Raw genomic sequence first — 24,567 nt, forward strand, 5'->3', positions numbered from 1 at the left:
GCCAAATTATTTCTCAACTAGCCTAATAAAATACTTTACATTAATTTATACATATTAGGTAAAACCAGAGAAGACCTGAACTGAATGGAAATTACAGATGTGTTCTACTGCATTTAAAATGACGAACACCATGAAAGACAGAAAAACTATGTGCTGTTAAATGTCACTATTGGAGTGAGCATTGTGAAAGCTGGCAACAGCTAGCACCAATGTAAATATCCCCATTTCTACCACATTCTCTTTAAAAGTGAGTAGAAAACTTAATTGATGTCTTCAGACCAGACATCACAGTTAAAAAGTCATAAACTGGGCAATTCTCTTCTTGGAATAGTTAAATCAAGCTCCATAGTCTCAAGGATAAATTGTTTCTCTTGTGATCTCTTTTTTATTTCTTAAAACGGTAACAAAAATGAATCTTCTCATCAATCAGGTAAACCATGTTCGCACCAGAGACTTTGACTGCTGTTTGGTTGTGCCCCTCATCGCAGAATCGGGCAATAAGCTGGAACTGGTCATTAGCAGAAACCCCCTGGCATCCCAGAAAGGAAGCTCAGAACAACACTCTTCAGGGAGCGGGGAGTGGAGCGACCCAAACGCTGCCTTCCTGCAGCAGAGCGGGCACACCAGCGTCAGCACGGAGACACGGGACCCCACAAACACCTTATAGCAGAAACCACCGGGGCGGGACATTCGGCAACTAAAGACTATTATGGTGCTAAATCCATTCAAGAGTGCTCTGAGATTGAGGCTCAGATGCTGTACAGCACTGAAAAGCACAGGAGGTCAGTTGGTCTGTCTCAAGGCTTCTATTGATCCACAGTTACTTTGGAAATAGTTTCATTCTTCATTAAGTCATTTTCCATTCTAAGCAATCTTGGATTAGTAACAGTAAAAAAAAAAAACACATAAGGGCCTTTTTTTTCCCCAAATAAGAAACTGGGGAGATGTTTTAAACATGATCTAAATGTTCTTCTCCCTTCAGCAACAGCAGCTGTTTGAGGGAAAAACATGGAGTTAACCTCTGCTAATAAAAAGTAGTGTCCAGGTTACACTGTTTTTAAAAATCCTTTTATGAGGAAGGTGCTGCTATCTGATGGACAAGGCAGAGTGGTTTACTGCACTGGGTTTTCTTGGGAAATGGCTACATCTCTGATTTTGGAAACCTTTATTCGCTGGCGAGAAGGGTGCACTCATTAGACAAAGCTAAAGGGTTTAGATGTTAAAACGCTTGCAGGAGGCTGTAGTTTGCATTGAACATTGCTCCCCACTTCAGCAAACTTTGTTAGAACATATGTTACTCCCTATGCAATGAAATATTTAATGGTATGTCTTGCAACCTGTGGGGATTTTTAAGCAGAGACTTTTTTAGTGGGATAAAACCTCTGATGAGGGATTACTGAAAAGAGTGAAACTGAAATGAGTTCAGACAAATTAGAAAGGTTTTTTTAAAAGAAAATGGCTTTTTTTAAATTATGTCAGTGGAGATTGATACAAAAGCTCTTTAATGATCCATAAACCTGTAAACTTGTACTGTTCCACATGAGCTTTTTAAGTCAGTCAGTTTCTTGAAGGAAGAAAGGTCCTATTTAATATGCTTTGTTTTCAGCCTTCTTTATGATAAACATTACCCCCTGCAACACATTTTTAGAATATAAAATTGTAAATATATTTTACAAACACATCACACAAATTGTCTCCTCTCCCCTCTTCCCCCAAGCAATAAAATACTGCCAGTTGCTTTATATGCTCACCAGCAGCTGCATTGGTTTATTCTGGTATTCGAGTTGTTATTGGTAATTATTGTTATTGGTGAATATAAAGATACTGGATTTGTACATTTGTAGAGTCTCCATATCTAAGCAATCACCTTACAGAGTTGTTTCTGGTCAATTTAAACTGTTTAATGTATCCCTGTTGCTGTTTCCAATACATAAACAAGCTCACCTTCCCTGCACACACACACGAGTATCCCTGATTTCTATTTCAGCACTGCCAGAAAAGGTCAGAATGACATTATAGGCTGAATCATGTAAAAAAAAAAAAGCCAACAAAACAAAAACTCCAAGGTTCATGAGTCACTTAAATATGTATTTTTATTTGTAACAAATAAGTATTAAACTGTAAAGTATTTTTGTACAAATTTAATACTTTAATAGCATGATATTTATCGTCTATGTTATGTTTTTTTGAAATTCAAACTGTTGCAAATATTTGTATGGAAAAACTGTATAAATTGAAATAAACAGTGATTTGAAGACATTAAAAATGAGGTAGAGTTTTTCTACTTCATATTTTCCAGGTTTTTTCCCACAGTTTTAGAAAAAAAATACCATTTTTATATTTGTGGTATACTTTTTCCTACCATATGTGAAAAGAAAAAATTGTTGAAGGTAAGCAGGTTGTCCACATTTTAGTACAATGTGTCTGATGTCTGATTGAACATTCAATTTATTAATTTCAAAACTGCAATGCAGCAAGTCCCAAGCTGAAAGCGGAATGTTATTTGAACTCTGATTTGGAGTTTTGCTTTTCTTACCAAGACCATCATCAGCACAGAACTATCAGCTAAACAGCAATGGCAAGTTCTACATCATAGAAAAAGTTTTCTATATCACTGATTGCAACTTTCTTGTTACACCTGTAACAAGATTAAAACCCACGATCCATCAACGCTTCATGGCCACAAATCTGCCACATCAGAAAAACCTAGACCCCTTTGTAAACTGTTTTTTTTTCTCAAGGAATCTATAGTATTGGCACATCAGTAAGAGCATCTCATAGCATTTGGAGATGGATAAATCTTGGTATGGACAACTAGGAGTCTTTAAACCAAAATACATCCTTGTGTATTTTTTAAGGGAACACCTAGAACCTCAAAGACCTGTAAGTTCATTCTTCAGCAAAATGAAAGAATTACATGATTTTTAATGACCAGTATACCAGTGAATCTACTAAAAATGGATCATGGAAAATTTAAGAGGCTCAGCATAAAACAAGCTGTTCTTCACAGAACATGCAAAACGAAGAAAGCCTTTGAAAGGCACCTGCATATTCAGCATCTCCATCCCAAAAATCTTCAACAGGTTCAGTAAAGGTTCATACCAAGACCAATTAATAATTGTCTGTTAGCTTTTAAAAAGCTTCCTAGGAATTTGCTGTCCCAATGTTAGATTCTTAAGTCTGGAAGATCCAAGTGGGGATTCTTCTACTGTTGTCTGTCAAAACAAAACAAAAATGTTACCCAAGCTTGAAAGAGAGCTAAAATATATTAGCTTCTTCAAAACAGGCTTTCTCCATGAGCTCAGAAATTAGATGTAATGAAAAAAAAAAGCATCTGTTATCAGGTTTGACTTAATAAAAATCAGTTTCAATTATTAAATTTTATATACATCTCTCACAGCACGCCACCTAGAAACTGACATTTGTGCACAAACCATAAGCTGATACAGGCTAAGCTGGCCAAGAGATCACTGAGAGTAAAAACATGTATAAGCTTACTACTATTGACCTTTTTTTTCTGTATTAGCCATATATTACTCTGCAAAGTCATCTGCCAAATTTGACTGCTTCACCAATTACTGGTTAACTTGAAAATTATTAAATAAATGTCAATAAAACAATCATAACAGTGCCCTAGTGACTTGCGGTGGTGAAAGAGAGTGCAAAAGTTTGTTTTGAAGTTTCTCAGTAAGAAGATACTTACAGGGGGTATTTCTGTAGCATCCTCAGGTGCAGGGATGTGTCTTTTACATGGACTTTGCTGCAGACTGCCCGTCTTCTCTTCACTGAGAACTGATGACCCTTCCTGTGTCATGTGGTCACTCTGAAGTTCAGGTGGGTCAGGAGCACCTTGAGTAGCAGAAACAGACTGAGCCTCGAGCTCTTGACTTTGCCAGCACTTCATCGGGGGAGAGGGCATTTGTTTGGGATAGTTGTTTGTTTCTGCAATTGCCTCTCTCAGAAATCTCTGCAAACGCGTTTTTCTGGTGATCTCCTTGCTCTTCACTGCTCTCCGGAGGTGCAGCTCCTCAGCCACGATGTAGACACGGCAGCGCCCCCTGGTCACAGCCGTGTACACGTGCTGCCAGTGCTGCCGGCCCGCATTGCCAACCACGTACACCACGGTCCTCTCCTCCGAGCCCTGAAACATGGCACAACTCTGATTCAAAGGCCGATCTCCAGGAAATAGTTAAAAAAAAAGACAAGAGTGAGGAAGTTGGAGGCAACTGGGGACACTCTCAAGAATATTTGCTATCCTGCATTCAAGGAATTCTAGTTTCAAGAAAAGTTTCTGATTCTTTCATGAGAGAATAGAGTGCATTAGCTCAGCTGACAGCTGCTGTGGTTTTACCTGGAATGTGTGAATAGTTCTGGCCCAGGCATGCTTGATATGACACAGCTTCCTCAGTGCGGTGTAGTTCACAGTGAACGTGGAGCCGTACGTGCTGCTGATGGTCAGCAAGCGCTGCTTATCAATTTCTGCATCCTAAAGGAATAGCACAACACTCAGCAGTGAGCGTGGAGCAATGTCTGTACTTCCCTATTTTGGCTTGCCCTGAAATTACAACAGCTGCAAGGTCAACCAGCTCAAAGTTTCAGAAGACACTAAACCCAATAAATTGCTGTCTTTCCCTGACCACCTTGAAGGAAAAGAGTTTTCACTGTTCAGGGCTACACTAACTACCGATACTTTCACTGCTCAACTCACTGAACCCAGCCAAAAAATCAGTTTTTTTGTTGCTGTTACTTTTAGGCCAGCTTGGTTTTCTGCCAGGGAAAACTTCAGCTATAACATTACTCTTTACTTCAGACCGTGTTAAACATTATCTATTTCAATTACAATACATTTGAGTAGTTACAGACTGTATCTACACTGAACACAATCACACCAAGTGAAACACATTCTACCAAAAACCCAGAATAGAGGTTTTTTAAATTTTCTACCATACCTTGCCTCTTCCATGCCTTTTACACAACTGTTTATCAGAACTAAGTATGTATTAGGGGCCAAATTTTAGAAGTGTGAATTCTTTTGTTCTGGGAATTCAGCAAGCACTGAATCACTTCCCACCAGGTTTTCTTTGTGCAAGTTCTTACTGCCAGGGCTTACCTCTGTTATGAAAAATATATCTCCATTGCAGAGTCGTTTGCCCTCCTCATTAGACTCTTCAGTGAATGAGGTTTCTCCATTTCTGCATTCTTGGCCATTAGAACCCTCTCTGACACCACAGGTTGCCAAGAGATCCTTGAGATAAACATTGCGTGTGCTGGCAATCTTGTCCCCAGTTTGAAATAGAAGTCTGTTCTTATGGTCTCTAGGTCAGAGAAAGAAAAAGGGGAAAATGTATTTACAAAGTGTGCTTTTACCATCTCTCAGTATTTTTTCTCATTCCACTCTCAATACTTGACCCAGATTGAAAACTTTAATAATATTCAAAATGGTTAGGATAACACATTTATGTCTTGAACTTTTGTAAAACAAATTGGTAAAAAACCAATAATATAAACCAGTAATACAGAGTAGCACAAAAATATTTCAGAATCTATTTAGAAATCATATAGTAGCAAAAAAAAAATAACCTTGAGGGTTTTTTCATGTTGCTTTTATATGAATTTTGAATATTCAATAGTAACTTAAAATCTTAGAATTCACATAATGAATTTAAATGAAAAGCCATTTACCACTATTCAAAATGAGATTAAAGAGCCCATCAAATAAAGTTTGTTGTATCAATGATTTATAACATAATCAGATCTAGATGGAACATTGGAAGTTTTAAAACCTTATTTTACAGTGTTGGCCTGGCTACAACACTTTTAAAAACAAAATGAATTGGTGACAGGAAAAATGCGAAACACTGGCTTACCTGGTTAAATGATTTGAGTAGTGTTGGCAACAAAGTTCATTTATTAGATCACAATCTTGCCTAAATCATACAAAACAAGAACATGAACAAAGTCATTATATACAAAACATACAAATACAAGCAATGTCACATAAGCATTAATTTATAAATAATAGCCCTTCTTCTCTCTGCTGCTCTTCCACCACCAATTAAGAACAATTACTCATTCAGAGTTTAGAAGACAGAGCAGTAAAGGAGCAGTTTTGTCTAAATACCACAGAAAACTTTTGCACTGTACACCTAGATTAGCTAGATTTGGTTTTAAGATAAAGAAGAAAACTAAAGAAAAATTAAAACATGGACAGATTATTTTCTGTCTGTGGATATATTAAAAAGAGCAAGAAGATTTATTTGCTTTTTTAAGACCTGGAATTTTAACTTTTAAATGCAGCTCAAGTACCTATAAATATATTCCAGAAGAATCATACACAAAATTACTAATAGTATTGTACCTGAATGCAGACTGGAGAAAAAAAATTATACGAGTTACTCAGCCTTCACAAATCACTTATTAACTCACTGGGAAGCTGTAAATAGAGCATGTTTTTTACATACTGAGAAAATGTTCTTCACAATTAATGGTGGAGTTTTTTCTTAAGTACCCTTTTGTGCAGAACTCAAGGTTATGGACTACTGGTGCTAGTGCACATTATGGCTTTTGTCCCTTCAGTGTTTCTGCAAAGCCATGCATACTATTCATGCTCCTGTGATTACTGACTTCCAATCTTTCTTCAAAGTGTGTTAGAGCCCTACATCCCACCCTTCCTAAGTGAGGAGTATTCCAAGTATCTAGTAGTTTTATGCAATTGCCACTAGTCTCTCCAACTCAACACACTTAGCTATTTTTAGATTGTGGCTGCTAGCAAGGATTTTTTCAATGTCTGCCTGCGCACTCCATTACCTTCTGAAAGCAATGAATTGTGATTGTTTGGCATCCTCCAATCCTGGCCCTTTTTTAAGTAAAATCTTTATTGCAGTTTGTAAATCTGTTTTAAAAGACATACAAGATAAGACATAAAAATATTCAGAATTTAATAAAGAAAAATACAATTCAATATGAAATTGCCTTTGCTTATTTCTTGCTTTAATGACATCTCAACTTGTTTAAAACAAAACAAAAAAGAAACAAATCCCCTGCAAAAAACTCCCACACAAAATGACACACCCCCAAAAGAAACAGAAATACATCATAAAACACCCAAGAAAACATCATGCAGTTAATCCACTATTAAAATCTGAGAAACAAGAGTGATATGGAAAGAAACAAATTCTTATTTTTGTGTTAAACAACAGCTGCATGGAGCACATTTCATGCAAAGTAAGGTTTTGCTACAGCACATTGAAAAGGTAAAGATTAAATTTTTTCAAGCTACAGACCTATACACTTGGATTTCACAGAAGAAATCTACTTTCAGTATTCTGCTTGCTGAGTATTTTGCTAGAGTAAAATAAGGTGATAATGTTTGTACTATTTTTTTTTGCATTCCACGTGAAGTGTTTTGAATGCATATAAAAGAGAGGCCACTCAATCCACTTATACCCAATAAATGTCAAAAAAACCAGTAAACAATGGCTCTAGCCCTGACTCCAAAACATTTTAAGAGAAATACTGGCATCCCTTCTTAGAATTTTCCTAACTCAATTCTACAGCTGGGAGCACATTCCTGTCCAGCACACCATACTGTTACAGTCACTTTTTACTCAAATGATTCACCTCTGAATCAATTCTGAAAATCTCTTAGGTTTGACAGCTCCGCTACAATATAAAAAGACAACCACATTTGATTACAGTGGTGGAAGCTGTCCCCCATTTCCAAGTCTAACTGGTGAGCTGGCGATCTACAGCCCATTCTTTGCACTTACAGGTCTTGCTGTGTGCACTTACGTAGAAGGCAAAAGACAAACTATGAATGTAGCATTTAAATTTATGCCACAAACAAAGCCAGATTAAAATTTTCCCAAAACTTTTGTTCCAGACAATAGTCTGTGCTGTGCCAAAGGGAAAATCAAGATCAGAAACCGACATACTCTCACAATTCCCGCCAGCAGGCAAAGCAATAAAAATAAATTTCTTCTCTGGGATTGGCATTGTCATTTCCTCATTCCAAGCAGAAACTTTCAGCACCTCATCAAATTCAGGAAGCTGCCGGTGAGAGATTCTGGACCAGAGCATTGGAGGAAAAACGAAAAGTTATTTTCAGTTACAGAATTCCAGCATATCATCATCTGCATCAGCCTGAAGTTCACCACCGAGAAATCTTTTGTTATCTACACTATATTGCCTGAAAACTATTTCCTCAGAGCATAACTTGATTTCACATTGAAAATGGTAGTTTATTCTCTAAACCCTCCATGACTGCAGCAGATACTTAGTATTACTCACACAGTGCTTCCCATGGGAACAAAATGGAGTGAAACAGAAGTGTTAACAAAAAATAAGTAAGAATGTTTGTTAAACACTTGGTAGTTCTGGACATCATGCAAATGTTCCGAATATTCTCAAATTCAATTAATATCAAAACCTAGATTTCCTTCTTAGAGGCTTAAAAAAGAAACCAAGCACTGAGAGGGAACAGGATAATTTCCAAAACAAAAGTAATGCAAATGCTGGAAACATTTAGATTCTTTAGGTACTGATAGAGAAAAAAATACAAAGAACCTGTGATGTAATGGCCCTTGACATCTAAAGTCTCCAAGCAATTCAGTCTGTTTCAGTTGTTGTCACACTTACCAGCAATGTCTTTAAAACTTAATTTTTAGAGGAGAAACTGTATGCCATTTTAGAAGGCATGAAGTCAGTTGTGCATTTACAACTCATCTGAAAACAACACCGAGTATCTGACAGCATAATAGTGAAATATATCCCATAAAATTCAAGAGCATTTCAGCACACACTTTTTTTTTGTCCAATATATACGTCTGAAAAAATCTGTAGGGTTTTGTTGCTGTTGTTTTGGGGGGGGGTGTTTGTTTTTAAAGCCAATGTTACGGATTTGGACTAAAAAAAATAACAGAAGCAATACTACAGAGTCAAATCTGGATGCAGGGCTACTTGCAGGTAAAAGGCCAAGCAAGAATTACAAGGATTCTTCACACACACATCAGGATATCCTACCTTGACGCATTGTCTACAATTAGTTGAGATTCAGCTCTGTGGTTAGTTCGCAGTTCCACAGAAAAGCCTCTTGATTTTAGACCCTCAAAGATATCAGCTAACATGTTTCCTGGGTCTATGCTTGGTAGCTGTCTAGTGTCACCTAAACAGAATGCATGTTAGTCTTTGTGAGAATGAATAACATATCATCACCTGAAAACTGTCTTTAAAAAAATTAATACCTGTATGAACAAATACTCAAGCCTGTACATAGTAACATCCATCCTAAATGCAATTCACATGAAATCAAACTTTCAAGAATCTAAGAAACTTTGGGAATAAGGCTGTAGTGTAGTTTTCTTATACTCCTCACCCAGTAATGCCTTACTAGCAAGTGCAAATCCTTTTGCCTGATCAGCACTGACAGTGAACACATCTTACTCAAACCCACTTTGGAAGCTACGTATTAAAAACAAATGCCATAAATGGCGTGTTAAAGAGGAAACCTCTAAGAAAGCATAAAAAATTGACTTTACCTTTCTTTGCTTTCCTTTTTAAATTAAAACAAGATGATCCTAGCATTAAGAATGGCATGAAAACTCCCTTCTAACATACAATTCATATGCTAACAACAGCTCCTTCACATTTAAGAAAATCAGAAAAGTTTTCCATTTGCAAAATGTAATAACCTACCACATGGAAGTCAAAATAAGACAAAACACTGCTAAACAGATAATGGAGATACTGGTACTTTTATACTGACATTTGGAAAACTGTCTACCTCATCTGACCTTAAGAAATAGCAGAAGTCTCCAAGTACAGAACAATGTAACATTTTAAGAGACTCGGTGGGAGCTCTGATACTTACACTGTATATTGGGCATTATTAAATGTTGTACAATGCTAAATTTGCTGTTTCACTTACCTAGAATAATAAGTTTAGCAAGCTGAGCATGCTCACACAAGAGTTTCAAAACTAAACTAAGAATGCGTACAGACACCAAACTTCCTTCATCCACAATGAGAACCGTAACTGCAGAAAATTTCCACGGCTGTTGTTGGTCACTCCGCCTCCACGATTTAAAACTATAGATAATCTAGAAACAAATAAAGCAAGCTCTGACACTAATCAACTCTAAGCTATGTCATAAAAGCAGTGTGGTATCATCTGACGTATTAGCCAAAATTCTGAACTTACACCTGTAAAGACTCAGAAGACTCAACCATTCTGTCTTATTTTCTTCCTCACTGAATGCATTCCTAGCTGAGATTAGCAACACTGACTTACATAAAAGCATAGTCTTTTTTTTCCTGCAGAAATTGTTAAGGACACTAGGTCAGTGATTAGATTGCTCAGTAACAGAACACCTCCTACTATAACTTGCTGTCATTAATAATACCCAAAATTCCATGGGGAAGGGGAACAGGCAACTAACTATCCAGTCCCCAAAGATAAAATAAACCAACAGTACTTTTTATGTTATTATAATTTCTATATTCTGTGTTATTCTGTAACTCCAATGTCTTGGCACCTTTGCTACCTAGAACAAGACAGACTTGTTTATTAACAAGTTTATTAACAAAGTTTGCTTTCTACTTTCTTCTAAAAAAAAAATTCCACAATACCCAACATTAATTAAGGAAACACTGTGCAAATGAGATTTCTCTCATTATTCAACTCCAGGCTACTGATCTTTTCATGTATGTGCTGCTATGATTGCTAGGCAACAGGATCCTAGAAATCAGCTCTATAACCTAGAAAATAATTTTTGTCTTCATTAAACTAAAATGCGGAACCGAGAAACTGAAAAAACCAGATGCCCTAGAGAAGCACAAGTTTCAGATGTATATAAATAGTAAAGAAACCAAAGTTAGAAAATAATGTATTTCAAATGACTGATTTATGATTCCCCCAAAACATAATGCTGATTTTCAGATGCTGATAAGCTGTACCCAAGCATTAACATTAATAACACACATTTCTTAAGCGAATTCCTATAACAAGCTGCTTTTTTTTTTCTAAAACAAGAATGGACAGTGTCAAAATGTGTTTCAGAACCCAATTAAAAAAAAAAAAAAAACAAGAAACAAAACCCAAAACAAACCTTACCTGATGTAGTGTATATGCAGGAAGCTGTGTTTTTTCTCTCAAAAGACTTGTTGCCCTCCCTGTAGGTGCAGTGAACAGTACATTCAAATATTTTTTTGCAAACATATTCTCTGATTCCCAGTAGTGATCAAATGTATTCCATTCCTCAGATGCATCCAAGTCTCCTTCAAAGACCTTAGAAGCAGCTTCCACTTCTTTTTCCATTTGCTTTAAGTGACGAAAAAGGCAGCTAACTATTGTACTCTTCCCACAGCCTCCTTTTCCACTTATGATTGTGACAGGATTAGAACAAATTTTTTCTACAGCAATCACCTGATCTTTGTCTACCTCTGCTTTACTGCGGATACCAGACATAGAGCCCACCTCCATTTCAGGAAAGTGATTTTCACCATTATGATTGTCTGGATTATTTTCTTCTATTTCATGTGCCTGGGTAATTTTAATTAAATTTTATTAATATTAAAAAAATATATAAAAATATGTCCTGGTTCAGGACAAAATTAGGGAAATCTCCAAAAGGGAGTTCCCCCCCAAACACCGGGTTCGGGAAGGAATTCCTCGGAGGAGCAAAGTGGAAAACAAAACCTATTTATTGACAAATAACAAAAGAACACTCCCCAACACAAGAAAAGAAAAGAAAAACCAGTTCAGTGTTGTGGAGGGTGCCAAGCTTCTCTTGCAGGCTCCAGAGATCCCGCCGGACGTCGGACGTCCCAGGTCAGGTCCAGAGCCGGTCCAGTGTCTTCACGGGAGGGTGAGAAAGAGAGGACGAAAGAAAAGGGAAAAAAAAGAGAAAAAAAAAAAAAACCAAAACAGCGCAGAAAGCAGCAAAGGGAAAAAAAAAGCAGCTATCAGCTAGGGCTAAGGCAGTAGCAAGCAAGCGAAGCAGCAAGCAGAAGCAAGCCGGCCAGCCAGCCAAGCAGCTCAAAGCCAGCAAAAAAAAAAAAAAAAAAAAAAGTGCACCCAGTCCCCCCTCCCTCCTCCCTCCCCCGCCCCGCCGCGGCAAGACGGCCGGGAGGGGGGGGGGGAGAGAGAGAGAGAGAGGAAAAAAACACAGCTGCCAGACACAATACACGATATTGGGATAAAAGCGGTCATCCCACGACACTCCACCCCTTATCCCATATCGTGAATATACAATAAAAAACTTTCATTTCACTTACTCACACCTTTGACACTTACGCATTCCTCTCATCTTACTTGTTCAGACCTTTGACACTTACAGTTTCCTTCTGTCTCACATTCAGCAAACAATGACATTCATATATGAGCCTTATCCCACAATCAGGTCTCCCTGAGGTACACACCGTGTTGTTCCATCTTTCTGCATTATCCACCACGTATAACCTGGTCCTTGAGCAAAAACAATCCCACGGATGGGTTTGTCTGTACTCGAGGCAGGGTTGATCCATACTGTCTTTCCCAATAAACCTCTGACATGGGCCACTGGGGCTTTATCCCCATCTACTATATTAAGGAGCTCAGACTGAGCAGGACCCGCTCGGTTGGTGGAACCTCGAGTGTTAACTAACCAGGTAGCCTTCGCCAAATGCTGCTCCCAGTTTTTAAAGACCCCCCACCCAATGCTTTTAAGGTGGTTTTTAACAATCCATTATACCTTTCCACTTTCCCTGCAGCTGGTGCATGATAGGGGATATGGTATACCCACTCGATGCCATGTTCCCTAGCCCAAGTATTAATAAGATTGTTTTTAAAATGAGTTCCATTATCCGACTCAATTCTCTCAGGAGTACCGTGCCTCCAAAGGACCTGCTTTTCAAGGCCCAAGATAGTGTTACGAGCTGTGGCATGAGACACAGGGTAGGTTTCCAACCATCCCGTGGTGGCTTCTACCATGGTTAGTACATAGCGCTTGCCTTGGCGGGTTTGAGGCAGCGTGATGTAATCAATCTGCCAGGCCTCCCGTATTTGTACTTAGACCACCGCCCACCGTACCAGAGGGGCTTCAGCCGTTTAGCCTGCTTAATGGCAACGCACGTCTCACAGTCACGAATAACCTGAGAGATACTGTCCATGGTTAGATCCACCCCTCGGTCTCGTGCCCATTTATAGGTGGCATCTCTACCCTGGTGGCCTGAGGCATCATGGGCCCATCGTGCCAAGAATAACTCTCCCTTATGCTCCCAGTCGAGATCTATCTTCAATTCCCCTATCTTTGCAGCCTGATGTACTTGCTGGTTGTTTTGCTGCTCTTCATTAGCTCTACTTCTGGGGACATGGGCATCTACATGCCGAACCTTCACAGGTAACTTCTCTAACCGAGTAGCGATATCTTTCCACTCTTCTGCAGCCCAAATTGGTTTTCCTCTGCGCTGCCAGTTCGCCTCTTTCCATCTCTTCAGCCATCCCCATAGAGCGTTGGCTACCATCCAAGAATCGGTATACAAATAGAGCCTTGGCCACTTCTCTCTCTGCAATACCTAGGGCCAGTTGAATAGCTTTGATTTCAGCAAATTGACTGGATTCACCTTCTCCTTCAGTAGCCTCCGCAACCCGTCGAGTGGGACTCCATACAGCTGCTTTCCACCTCCGTTTCATCCCTATGGAGCGACAAGAACCATCGGTGAATAAAGCGTAACGTGTTTCTTCTGCTGGCAACTGATTGTATGGTGGAGCTTCCTCAACCCGGGTCACTGGCTCTTGTTCCTCATCCGCGACACTAAAGCTCTCACCTTCGGGCCAATTTGTAATTATTTCCAGGATCCCAGGGCGATTTAACTTCCCAATTGGGCCGCTGCGTAATGAGGGCAATCCACTTACTCCAAGTAGCATTGGTGGCATGGTGGGTAGAGGGAACCTTTCCTCTGAACATCCATCCCAGCACCGGTAGTCGGGGTGCCAGAAGAAGTTGTGCCTCTGTACCAATCACCTCCGAGGCGGCTTGGACTCCTTCATAGGCGGCCAAGATTTCTTTTTCTGTTGGGGTATAGTTATCTTCAGACCCCTGTAGCTCCGACTCCAAAATCCCAATGGTCGGCCTCGGGTCTCGCCAGGCACCTTCTGCCAAAGGCTCCAGGACAGACCATGGCTCCCAGCCGCAGAGTAGAGTACGTTCTTCACATCTGGTCCCGTCCTAACTGGACCCAGGGCTACAGCATGAGCGATCTCCTGCTTGATTTGGACAAACGCTTGCTGCTGCTCAGGGCCCCAATGGAAGTCGTTCTTCTTGCGGGTAACCAGATAAAGGGGTCTCACAATCTGACTATACTCGGGGATGTGCATCCTCCAGAAACCTATAGCACCTAAGAAGGCTTGTGTTTCCTTCTTATCAGTTGGTGGGGACATAGCAGTGATTTTGTTAATAACATCCGCAGGAATCTGACGCCGTCCATCTTGCCACTTCACCCCCAAGAACTGAATTTCTCGGGCAGGTCCCTTGACTTTGCTCTTCTTAATGGCAAATCCAGCTTTCAGGAGAATATGAATGATCTTCTCTCCTTTCTCGAACACTTCCATTGCCGTGTTCCCCCAAACAATGATATCATCAATATATTGTAAATGTTCTGGAGCCTCACCCTCCTCTAGTGCAGCCTGGATCAGTCCATGACAGATGGTAGGACTGTGTTTCCACCCCTGGGGCAGTCGGTTCCAGGTATACTGCACTCCCCTCCATGTAAAAGCAAACTGAGGCCTGCATTCTGTTGCCAGAGGAATGGAGAAAAACGCGTTAGCAATATCGATGGTCGCGTACCACTTTGCTGCCTTGGACTCCAACTCGTACTGCAGTTCCAGTATGTCCGGTACAGCCGCACTCAGTGGTGGAGTCACTTCATTCAAGGCACGATAGTCCACAGTCAATCTCCATTCTCCGTCAGATTTTCGCACGGGCCAGATAGGGCTGTTAAAGGGTGAGTGGGTTTTACTGACCACCCCTTGGCTCTCCAGCTCTCGAATCATCTTGTGGATGGGGATCACGGCATCTCGATTCGTCCGGTACTGCCTGCGGTGCACTGTCGAAGTGGCAATTGGTACTCGTTGCTCCTCTACCTTCAAGAGTCCTACTGCAGATGGGTTCTCTGATAGTCCAGATAAGGTATTCAATTGTTTAATACCCTCTATCTCCACTGCAGCTATTCCAAAAGCCCACCTGAATCCCTTAGGATCTTTGTAATAGCCATTCGGAGGAAGTCTATGCCCAAAATACACGGAGCCTCTGGACCAGTCACAATCGGATGTTCCTGCCACTCCTTCCCAGTCAAGCTCACCTCAGCTTCCAACAAAGTCAACTGTTGTGATCCCCCGTCACTCCAGCAATGGAAACAGGTTCTGTCCCCACGTATTCTGATGGCATTAAGGTACACTGTGATCCAGTGTCAACCAATGCTTCATAGTCTTGTGGCTCTGATGTGCCAGGCCATCTGATCCACACCTTCCAAAAACCCGATTTTTCCGTGCCTCTTCCTGGCTAGAGGCAGGGCCCCTCTAAGCCAGATTGTCCTTTTTTCCTTGGGCGTATGCCTTAGAAGTTCCTTCAAGGGGATCGGACATGTCATCGTCATACTCAACATCTCGGCTGCGAGCAACGGAGCTGCCCTCTTTTTGGTAATACTTCCTCTTCTCTTCAAATCACGCACCCGTTGTGCCAAAGCAGCAGTGGGTTCTCCATCCCATCTCCTCATGTCTTCTCCAGACTCACGCAGAAAGGCCCATAACTCAGCCCGTGGGGTGTACCTTCTCTCGCCATCCAAGGGCGCCAGCGTTGGATACCAGGGCCTCTAATTTGCACAGCCGAGATTTGAATAAGGTCCTCCTTAATCTCTTCCCGGAGTTTCTTATGATTCTCCTCTATTTTGTCCTCTAGTTTCCGCAGTTGTGTTTCCACTGCTGCAATTCTGGCATGAGTTGGTCCATGCACAGCATCTGCATATGCTCGAAGCTTCTTCGCCATATCAAGCACAGTCTCATATGTATCATCCCGCTTCATTATTGCCAGAGCAGAAGCGTATTCAGGTGGCCCAAGTCGCACAAGTTTCCTCCACATTACAGGTGTGCATGGTACCAGGTCCGGATTCCTAGTTGTTATATCATCTGAGAAAATGAGCTCTGCCACCGCCATTTCTCTCAGGCGTTGGATCCCCTGCTCTATGGTCTTCCACCCTGTCTGCTGCATATAGAGATCATCAGCACATAAGTATCTTTGTGCTACACTCTCCAGGACCCGTTCCCAGAGGCTGTGAGGGCTAGCCCTGCTCATCATACCTTGATCGATAACAGTATCCTGCGACAGGGATCCCAAATGCCTCGCTTCAGTACCATCCAAAATCGTAACCTCCCTGCAGCATCCCAAAGGCGGACTAACCAACTGATTATAGATTCGTCAGGTTGTCGTCTGTAATCCTTTCTTAGGCCCCTGAGGTCCTTCAGAGAAAAGGAGTCAGTATTAGCTCCAGAATCTGTGCCCCTTGATGTGGCCTCTGATTTTGGTGAGGGTCCTTCTCCTGCATCATCATCATCATCCTCCACCTTTCGATCGGTCTTGTCTTTACACTTTCCACCTCTTGTATTAGCTGCGACAGCCATGGGTTGGGGCCTGTCGTCTGATTCAGCTGCTAGCCTGGAGCCTGGGATGTTAGCTGCAGCCTGGGTCACTGGGATAGTAACTAACTTATCTCCCTGTTCCCTTTCTACTATCTGCTGCTCCACAGTATCTAGCAGAGTACGGTAAACAAACGCTAAGGCCCAGCTCACTGCAGTAAGTCTTTCCTCCTTAGTATTACCATGGCACTTTTCCCTCAAATACTTTGCCACCTCGACTGGGTTCTGAATTTGATCAGATGGAAAGTCCCAGCCTATAGGATCAGCAAATTCCTTTAAAGTCTGGCCCATATCCTCCCATTTCCCACTCCAGTCAAGATTTTCCCTGCTTTGTTTTACTCCTGAATCAGGAGTCTCTCTAACCCCTCTAGAGATCTCGGCTTTCATTTTATATACACTCCAGACAGTATAGGAAAGGCTTAATAAGTTAAATGCCAGAAAGATGGTTTCTTTTAAACTCAGGGGAAATTCAACATTTCCTAATAGAGATGTCAACAATTTGGAGGAGAAGAAGGAAGACAAAAGCTGAGAAGCCCCTTCCCCTTCTTCTCCCCAAACAAACTGAGTACACAGCCATGACAGCAATCCATACATTCCTGAAACAAGGTTTTCCATAAACCTCCGACAAATCAGCACACATAAGACCAGCCCAATGACTATTCTGGTTAGTGCCCCCTGCTTACAGAAGCTACTTATTACGGACAACACCAGAGCTATTTTTGGGTAAGGAAATAACCCTAGGGACCACAAAGGTATTAAAGCTTCAAAAACCCCAAGGGACCAGAAATACCGGCAAACATTCACCCCAAATGACATTATGAATTACCAATATGCCCACAAAACAACCAAGCCAAAATATTTGTTATAGTTTGTTTTCCACTGTCTTCGCCTCCTTGATTTCCCGGCCAATGCACCAAAAAATTCCTGGTTCAGACAAAATTAGGGGAAATCTCCAAAAGGGAGTTCCCCCCCCAAACACCGGGTTCGGGAAGGAATTCCTCGGAGGAGCAAAGTGGAAAACAAAACCTATTTATTGACAAATAACAAAGAACACCCCAACACAAGAAAAGAAAAGAAAAAACCAGTTCAGTGTTGTGGAGGGTGCCAAGCTTCTCTTGCAGGCTCCAGAGATCCCGCCGGACGTCGGACGTCCCAGGTCAGGTCCAGAGCGGTCCAGTGTCTTCACGGGAGGGTGAGAAAGAGAGGACGAAGAAAAGGGAAAAAAGGAAGAAAAAAAAACCAAAACAGCGCAGAAAGCGCAAAGGGAAAAAAGCAGCTATCAGCTAGGGCTAAGGCAGTAGCACAAGCGAGCGCAGAGAAGCAAGCCGGCCAGCCAGCCAAGCAGCCAAAAAAAAAAAAAAAACAAAAAAAAAAAAAAAAAACACCCCCCCCCCCCCCCCCCCCCCCCCCCCCCCCCCGGGGCGGAGAGAAAGAAAAAAAAAAAAAAAAAAAAAAAAAAAAAAAAAAAAAAAAAAAAAAAACAAAAAAAAAAAAAAGAAAAAAGAAAAAAAAAAGTGTAAATAATAATAAAACTCTACAAAAAATTTAACACCTTTAAAAACAAAAACACAACAAACACAAAAACACAAAAAAACAAAAAAAAAAAAAAAAAAAAAAAAAAAAAAAATGAGAGCAAGAAAAATGAATTGCACTTGCTCAGTCCTAAGAGAAAAAGCTAAAGAGAGTCTTCAAGCAATAAAAAACTGCTGTGAGAATGCAGGTCCTTGAAGCAAGAGAGCAGCAAGTCCATATTGCATAAGGAACAGTCAAACTGGACATCAGGAAAATCTTTTCAAAGAAAATTATGTGAAACATTGGAATATATTGGCTACCCTGCTGAATGTCTGAAATTAGATTAAGGCAAGTCAGAACCTCCATCAGTAAAGCACTGGAGGCCTAAAGAAGAAGGAAAACCAACAACATTTGTGAACACCTAATGCTCTCATGTAAGGTCCAGGACTTCTAAGGTAAGGTGCAGCAGCAAAGCTCATGGCAAGCGCAGCAAAGGAAAACAGGAAGGTAAGCAGCCACTGCAAATCCACTGCAAAAAACAAACTACTGGACCAGTTGATCTCTTACAGAGAAATTTATCAACCTTACTATGAAAGCATAGATATTGTTCTATATAGCAGGAACAAAAGTCTCACTTACTTGTATAAAATTGAAGAGAACAGTTGAGGATTTTAAATTAGCTGTCTAACTTTTGGCCCAATTACCTCAAGCATTTTATTTTCTGTCTCTTGTAGAAAATACTAAACAAATGGTTGCAACAAAACCACTTTCTAAAATCTTCTGAGATTAATTAATTCTAGACCAAGGGGAAAAACAAAACCCTTTGCTAAAACTGAGTCCTGTACATCATCCATTTCCAAATGAGCTATGCTTAGGCCCTACAAATGCCCATTTAATCAAGTGAACCCAACTAAAACAGTACTGTAGTCTAATGCCCCCCAAATGCAGCAAACACCATATTTTTACCATACATAACATTACTTACCCTGCTGAATCCAAGTTTCCATGGCTCATCCTTTAGTATCTCATCCAGTTTTGTTCCCATCTCATCAGCCACCTCCTCACCATCCACATCAGCCTTTCTTTCCCAACATATCTCATCTAACAGAGAGCAAAAGTGGCGTGGCAGAAGAACTGGCAAGAACTCCAGTACCCTTGGAAAAGCCAGAGCTCCCAATACCGCCTTTCCTGCAACTGCACACACCATAAACACAAGAATTTTTATGTCATGTACAAAGACTGTTGCAAAGCAATTTACACTGACTCTGGCTTCATCCTTCTGCTTTCATTATATACAAGACATTACAAATTTCTCTGATTTTCTTAGCTTTTGTAACACTTTTCAAAATTTTTTAAAGTCTGTTTTCCTTGAACTGCCTTAAGAAAAAAAAACCAAGGTAAACAGATAACATAAAATCAGCAACTAAATGTATTCACTTGGAAAATATGTACCATTCACTTGGTTTAAACTGCATACTCAACAGCATTTTGTAGAAAGTCAGTTCAGACCTCACCATGCCTGCCCCTTACCTAGAAGTAATTTTCATACAGATGTACAGAACATTTCAAATTCAAAATAAAAAAAGAGGCTTCCATATTTGTAGTATCAGATGAGTAGAGGAATTTACCAAAAAAGTGCTCTCCACTGGCTTTCTCAATGACCCCAAAATTAAGCTATCACTTTCCCTGTTTACATCAGTCATGGGCTAAGAGTGAGGAATAATGAAACTGATTTGCTCTATATTTTGCTTTAAAAAGGTAATTTCAGAAGAAAGAAAAACAAATTTAAAAAGAAAGCGAGACTTTCAGAATCTTTAGCTCTTGGAAAAAATTAGGCTATTTTTAATTAAGTGTTAAGGAAAATTTAAACCACTAATTTTTCTCAAATACTTTTTCTGATCACTGTCTTATCCTCATAAAGTCAAACCTTTTCCCTTTTAAGCAAGTACTTAATTTACACATAAATCATCAATACACACCATTTCCACACACAAAAAAATACCATGAAGGCATGAAGAACAAACTACTTAAGCCCATAACAATTAATGATAACCAAAAGAATTTACAATACTAACAGTAGCAACTGGGGTGGGGAAAGGGTCTATATTGCTCAATGATAAAGATTAACACTTAAAATGTAGCAAATTAATTTAAGCTAGATACTAGGAAAAAAATCACCAACTACAAGAAAGGTGAAGAGTAGGCAGACTGTGCAATCTTTTCTATCATTACAAAATGAGAACAAAAAGCCTGAAAGCCTACAGAACACTCTCCTCCCCTTACAATTGGGATTTGAAGTACAGTCAGTTCAAGCCTAGCAGAGGCTCTGAACTCTGCTGTTACACACAATTTGACATCCAAAAGTGATGTCACCTCCATCATCTGACCTGACACTGCCCCATAAGCCAGGTACTGGAAAACTCTGCTTGCTTACACCTAACAGCAGATAGACCCAACCTGTCTGTACAGGTCATGGAAAGAGATCATCAGAGCAAACCAGAGCTCTAACGCTGAGGCCGCACCTCAGACACCCTGACTTCTCTGCATTTCAGTGTTTTGCTTCAGAGCAGCTGTCTGGTCCCACAGAGTGAATGCCCTTTATGGACTGGAGTACCTCAGGAATGCAGGGGGAACACATTGTTTGGGTTTCATCCAGCAGGGATACTCAGTCAGTACTCTCAGAGATGGCACCACAGCGGGGACAAGGGGGATGTCAGGTTCAAAAGCACACTCCTGATCCAATCTCTAACACTCACATTCATGTAATCACAACAACACTGCCCACAACAGTACCCTCAGAAGTCTGGAGACACTCCAATGCTTCCACAGTCTGCTCCCAGCCAAACTAATCTGCTGACAGGTGAGATCCAAACACACCTAGATAGTGTATTCAGTGCAGCTGGTTAGGACTACACTGAACTCCTTCACTGATCCCGGTACTACAGAGAAGCACCTATACTACTTCTGAACATGTGCCAGCCCTAAAAAGCCATCACCACCATGCTTAAGTAGTGATGAACCCATTTTTCAATAAGCCTTGTTATAGCTGAATAAACTACAGGAAGCACCAGTGTCCTTGCATGCTAAAATCACAGAAGCACAAAATGGTTTGGGTTGGACCTTAAAGATCAACTAGCTGCAAACCCCTGCCACTGGCAGGCACACCTTCCACTAGACCAGGCTGCTCAGAGCCCCATCCAACCTGGCATTAAGCACTTCCAGCGATGGGGAATCCCTGGCACATACAATTCTACGTAGCCTACAGAATTCAGCAAAGTCCTTCTGTATGCCTATCTTTAACTGATAAATTGTCCTACTGTCCTGACATATTTTAAAATAAAGAAATCATTTGAATATACATTTCAAATGAATACATGTTAGTTTGAATACTGTATATGAGAGAAAACTCCTTAGATTATAAAACAATTGGAACAGCACAGGATATACCTACATGATTTTGAAACATAATGGAAGATGTTGTAATCCTTGGTATCTCTTTTGATCCCTCTTGGCTGTAGCTGTGAAACTTGGAACTGTTTTAGTTTCTCTTCAAGGTTGCTAAAACTCAGCACAGACTCCATAGGGAGCCAAGCAAAAAATTTTTCTTTCCAATCTTCAGGAACACAACACTCCTTAAGAAAGAGTGAAAATACTTGTCGGTTGTTTTCTTCTATGTCAGTCTGCAGAAAATACGATGGATATCCTTGCACAAAGTACTTCGACCCCACTTTTTTAGCTTTAACATTAACTTTCCACCAAGGGTCAACTAATGGAAAACGTCCAACCACTTCATACTCCTTTTTGGTGCCACATTCCTGTATAATAACTGAATCGTTAAAAAGAAAAACAAATCCAGTGTTAACTGGCAGTCATAAAAATTAAAAGTTTGTATTGATTAAGTGTACTGTTGGTTCAGTGCTTTTTTTTGGTCTTTTCTGTAAGTTGCAGTAGTAATAGTAAAGCAGGGGCTTCCATAAACTCCTGATGCCTGTCTCTCCACTAATATTTAAAAAAGAAAGTGAAACCAAACTCAGAAACAAGCACTAAAACTTCTTGTCTAAGCATGAGGAATAAATCTTGCCTATGAATTTATTAAGCTAATGAAATACACATGGTTTAATATTATGGTTTACTATTTATTCCACCTCAAGTTTACAACTGAATTTGAAACAGTTTTATCACAAAGTATTCTATCACAATGCCTGCATAATCCTCAGATACGTTTGTACACCAAATATTTCTCGTGACTGGAACCACCAAAATTATAAGGAATTAATATAATTAATTCTTAACATTTTGTATGACTTGGTTTGCCTCCTCTTCGCCTTCAAAAAAAGCAAAAAAAAAAAAAATACACCATTCCCTGATCGGCAAATGGGACCAATTGCTATGAACAGAACAAAGTGGGCACCTATGTTCGGCAGGGCCTCTTCCTCACCAGGACAGCTCTTAGGTCTAATAACTTACTCGTTTCTTCCTGGTTATTTAGCTCAGTTTAGCCATTTTAAAAACAACTTGCAGATAAAATACTTTTTAGGCAGAGGTTGCTCCAACTTCACCTACTTTTCCAAGCTCTAAATAGAAAGTTGGAAGTCATTACCATCAACACTCATGTTTGTCATTAAAGAAAAAAAAATGCGCTTCCTTTGTGTAGAGTTAATTTGAATGGGGAAACCTTCTGTTTTCTTACTGCTGCAATCCTGTGCCCGTAGAAAAGCAGAGATCACGCTTCCCTTCCACTACCTATCTATCCCCTACTTCGGTTCCCAGTCCCCTCGCTTGTGATCAATTCCGGCAGTGAGGCAGGGCCGAGCCAGGACCTTCCCCAGGCGCACAGCGCCGCGCCGGGCCGGGCGGGCCGGGGCCGCCTCCCCCGCCGCCATTCACGCGGCGCCGGCCCCGCTCGCCTCCCGCGCCCTGCCCGGAGCCCCGAGCCCCGCGCAGGGAGAGCACCGCGGCCCTGCCTGCCTGCCCGCCCGGTCCGGCCCGCTCCCGCCGCCCCTCACCGGCCGCCCGGCCCGGCCCCTCACCGGCCCGGCCCCGGCCCGCTCCCGCCGCCCCTCACCGGCGCGGCGCGGGGGCAGCGCGGCCGGCAGTTCCGTGCCGGCGGCCTCCAGGAGCGCATCCTCCACCACCAGCTCCTCGAAGTCCTCGTCGCTCTCCTCATCATCGTCCGCCGCCTCCCAGCGCGGCGGCCGCAGGTGCCCCCAGAGCTCCAGGGGCCCGCCCCGCCGCACGCCGGCCTCCGCCATGCCGCCCCCCGCCATGCCGCCCCCCGCCATGCCGCCTCCGCCGCAGGTCCGCCCGCCCCCGCGCATGGGCGGGACGGCGCGCCCGGGTCGGGACAGTCCGGAGTCACGAGTCAAATTTTTATTTATTTATTTTTTTAACGCTTCGGGGCATAATCCTCTGTGTTTACATGACCCCTATCACAAAACTATCAGATCATAACATCGCACTTCCAGTATATCCGATTGTGTTTCACCCAGGTGCCCCCAGGGTAGTTTAATGTTGTGTATAACTGGCAAACTCTTCTCCGGAAGGCCCGCATTGAAAACCACCTTTCCTTCCCTACACTGTAACCCTGGCAGTTGCTGCTTAGTCTTCCCTTTTGCTCAACATCGGATCCTTGCCTTTTCTGAAACCTTATGACAGTTCATTGATGCAATACCAAGCCTTCTCATGTTCAGTATTGAGCTCTCACTGAAGACCCCAGAAATCCTGCTGTTCAGACATGAAAGCAAGTCTTTCTACAACCTGTTTAAAACAGATGTTCACTCGTTAGTAGTTAGCAGGTTAATATTTGCCATGTTGTTACATAGCTCTGTTTTTTCAGCAAAATTTTGCAGTTGTATTTTTTGCATGTTCACCCCACTAGCAGGCATATGTTTTCATCAATGAATTAAGTTGTGGAAGATTTATTTTTCTAAAAAAAATAATTTTGCTGACTCCTGTATTTTGATTTACCCTGTCTTTATTTTTTTAAACTATTTTCTTCCAGCTTCTTCTTTGTTTTGTTCTATAATGTCACATAGTACTACTGTGGATGTCTCACTGCTGCAACAGAGTACTGGCAAGCAAATTAAAGGAGACACAAAAGCAGCAGCAGGTGCTGGTGGATTATTCTGATTGAGATTAAATAACTGGGTGGTTTCACACCCCAAAAGAACAAAATGCAACCCAGAACTGCCCCCAATGCTACCCTAAATAGAATGCAGCAAATAATTTGCCCAGTTTCTGAGAAGCTGTCAGCAGCACAGACGTACCCTGCAGAACAGTAGCATAGGTTGTTTGTATGTGTGTTTAGAACAAGGGATGTATAATAAAATAGATCAACATAAAACAATTACTTTTGGTCTAACCTGAAAGAAACACAATTCTTTTCCACA

The 24,567-nt window shown here is 41.2% G+C and overlaps 2 protein-coding genes and 1 long non-coding RNA gene across 9 annotated transcripts in view; 1 reads left to right on the top strand and 2 right to left on the bottom strand.

Annotated features, from left to right (window-relative positions):
• GRIP1 (glutamate receptor interacting protein 1) overlaps nucleotides 1–2,266 on the top strand; it is a 315,370-nt gene extending 313,104 nt beyond the window's left edge. For all 7 annotated transcript variants that reach the window (XM_030961011.1, XM_030961017.1, XM_030961010.1 and 4 more), the window contains one exon: nucleotides 431–2,266. In XM_030961011.1, coding sequence (XP_030816871.1) covers nucleotides 431–667 — 237 coding nt within the window. In that variant the 3' untranslated portion in view covers nucleotides 668–2,266. The remainder of the gene's footprint in view (nucleotides 1–430) is intronic.
• Nucleotides 1,464–23,437, bottom strand: HELB (DNA helicase B). Its single transcript, XM_030960830.1, has 17 exons — nucleotides 23,244–23,437; nucleotides 21,630–22,004; nucleotides 19,114–19,372; nucleotides 16,331–17,063; nucleotides 15,803–16,235; nucleotides 14,001–15,147; nucleotides 13,391–13,865; nucleotides 11,111–11,548; nucleotides 9,926–10,097; nucleotides 9,022–9,163; nucleotides 7,935–8,065; nucleotides 6,808–6,892; nucleotides 5,868–5,927; nucleotides 5,111–5,315; nucleotides 4,352–4,486; nucleotides 3,704–4,141; nucleotides 1,464–3,215 (listed from the first exon to the last, which is right to left on the bottom strand). The coding sequence occupies exons 1-17, from the start codon at nucleotides 23,428–23,430 to the stop codon at nucleotides 3,126–3,128; spliced, it is 5,505 nt and encodes a 1,834-aa protein (XP_030816690.1). The 5' UTR covers nucleotides 23,431–23,437; the 3' UTR covers nucleotides 1,464–3,125.
• Nucleotides 11,683–16,403, bottom strand: LOC115910701. The gene is made up of 2 exons (XR_004061203.1): nucleotides 16,331–16,403; nucleotides 11,683–11,852 (listed from the first exon to the last, which is right to left on the bottom strand). It is a non-coding gene; the product is annotated as an uncharacterized LOC115910701 (long non-coding RNA).
• Nucleotides 23,438–24,567: the final 1,130 nt, after the last annotated feature.

The sequence above is a fragment of the Camarhynchus parvulus genome, chromosome 1A (genome assembly GCF_901933205.1).
Source record: "Camarhynchus parvulus chromosome 1A, STF_HiC, whole genome shotgun sequence".
NCBI lineage: Eukaryota > Metazoa > Chordata > Aves > Passeriformes > Thraupidae > Camarhynchus > Camarhynchus parvulus.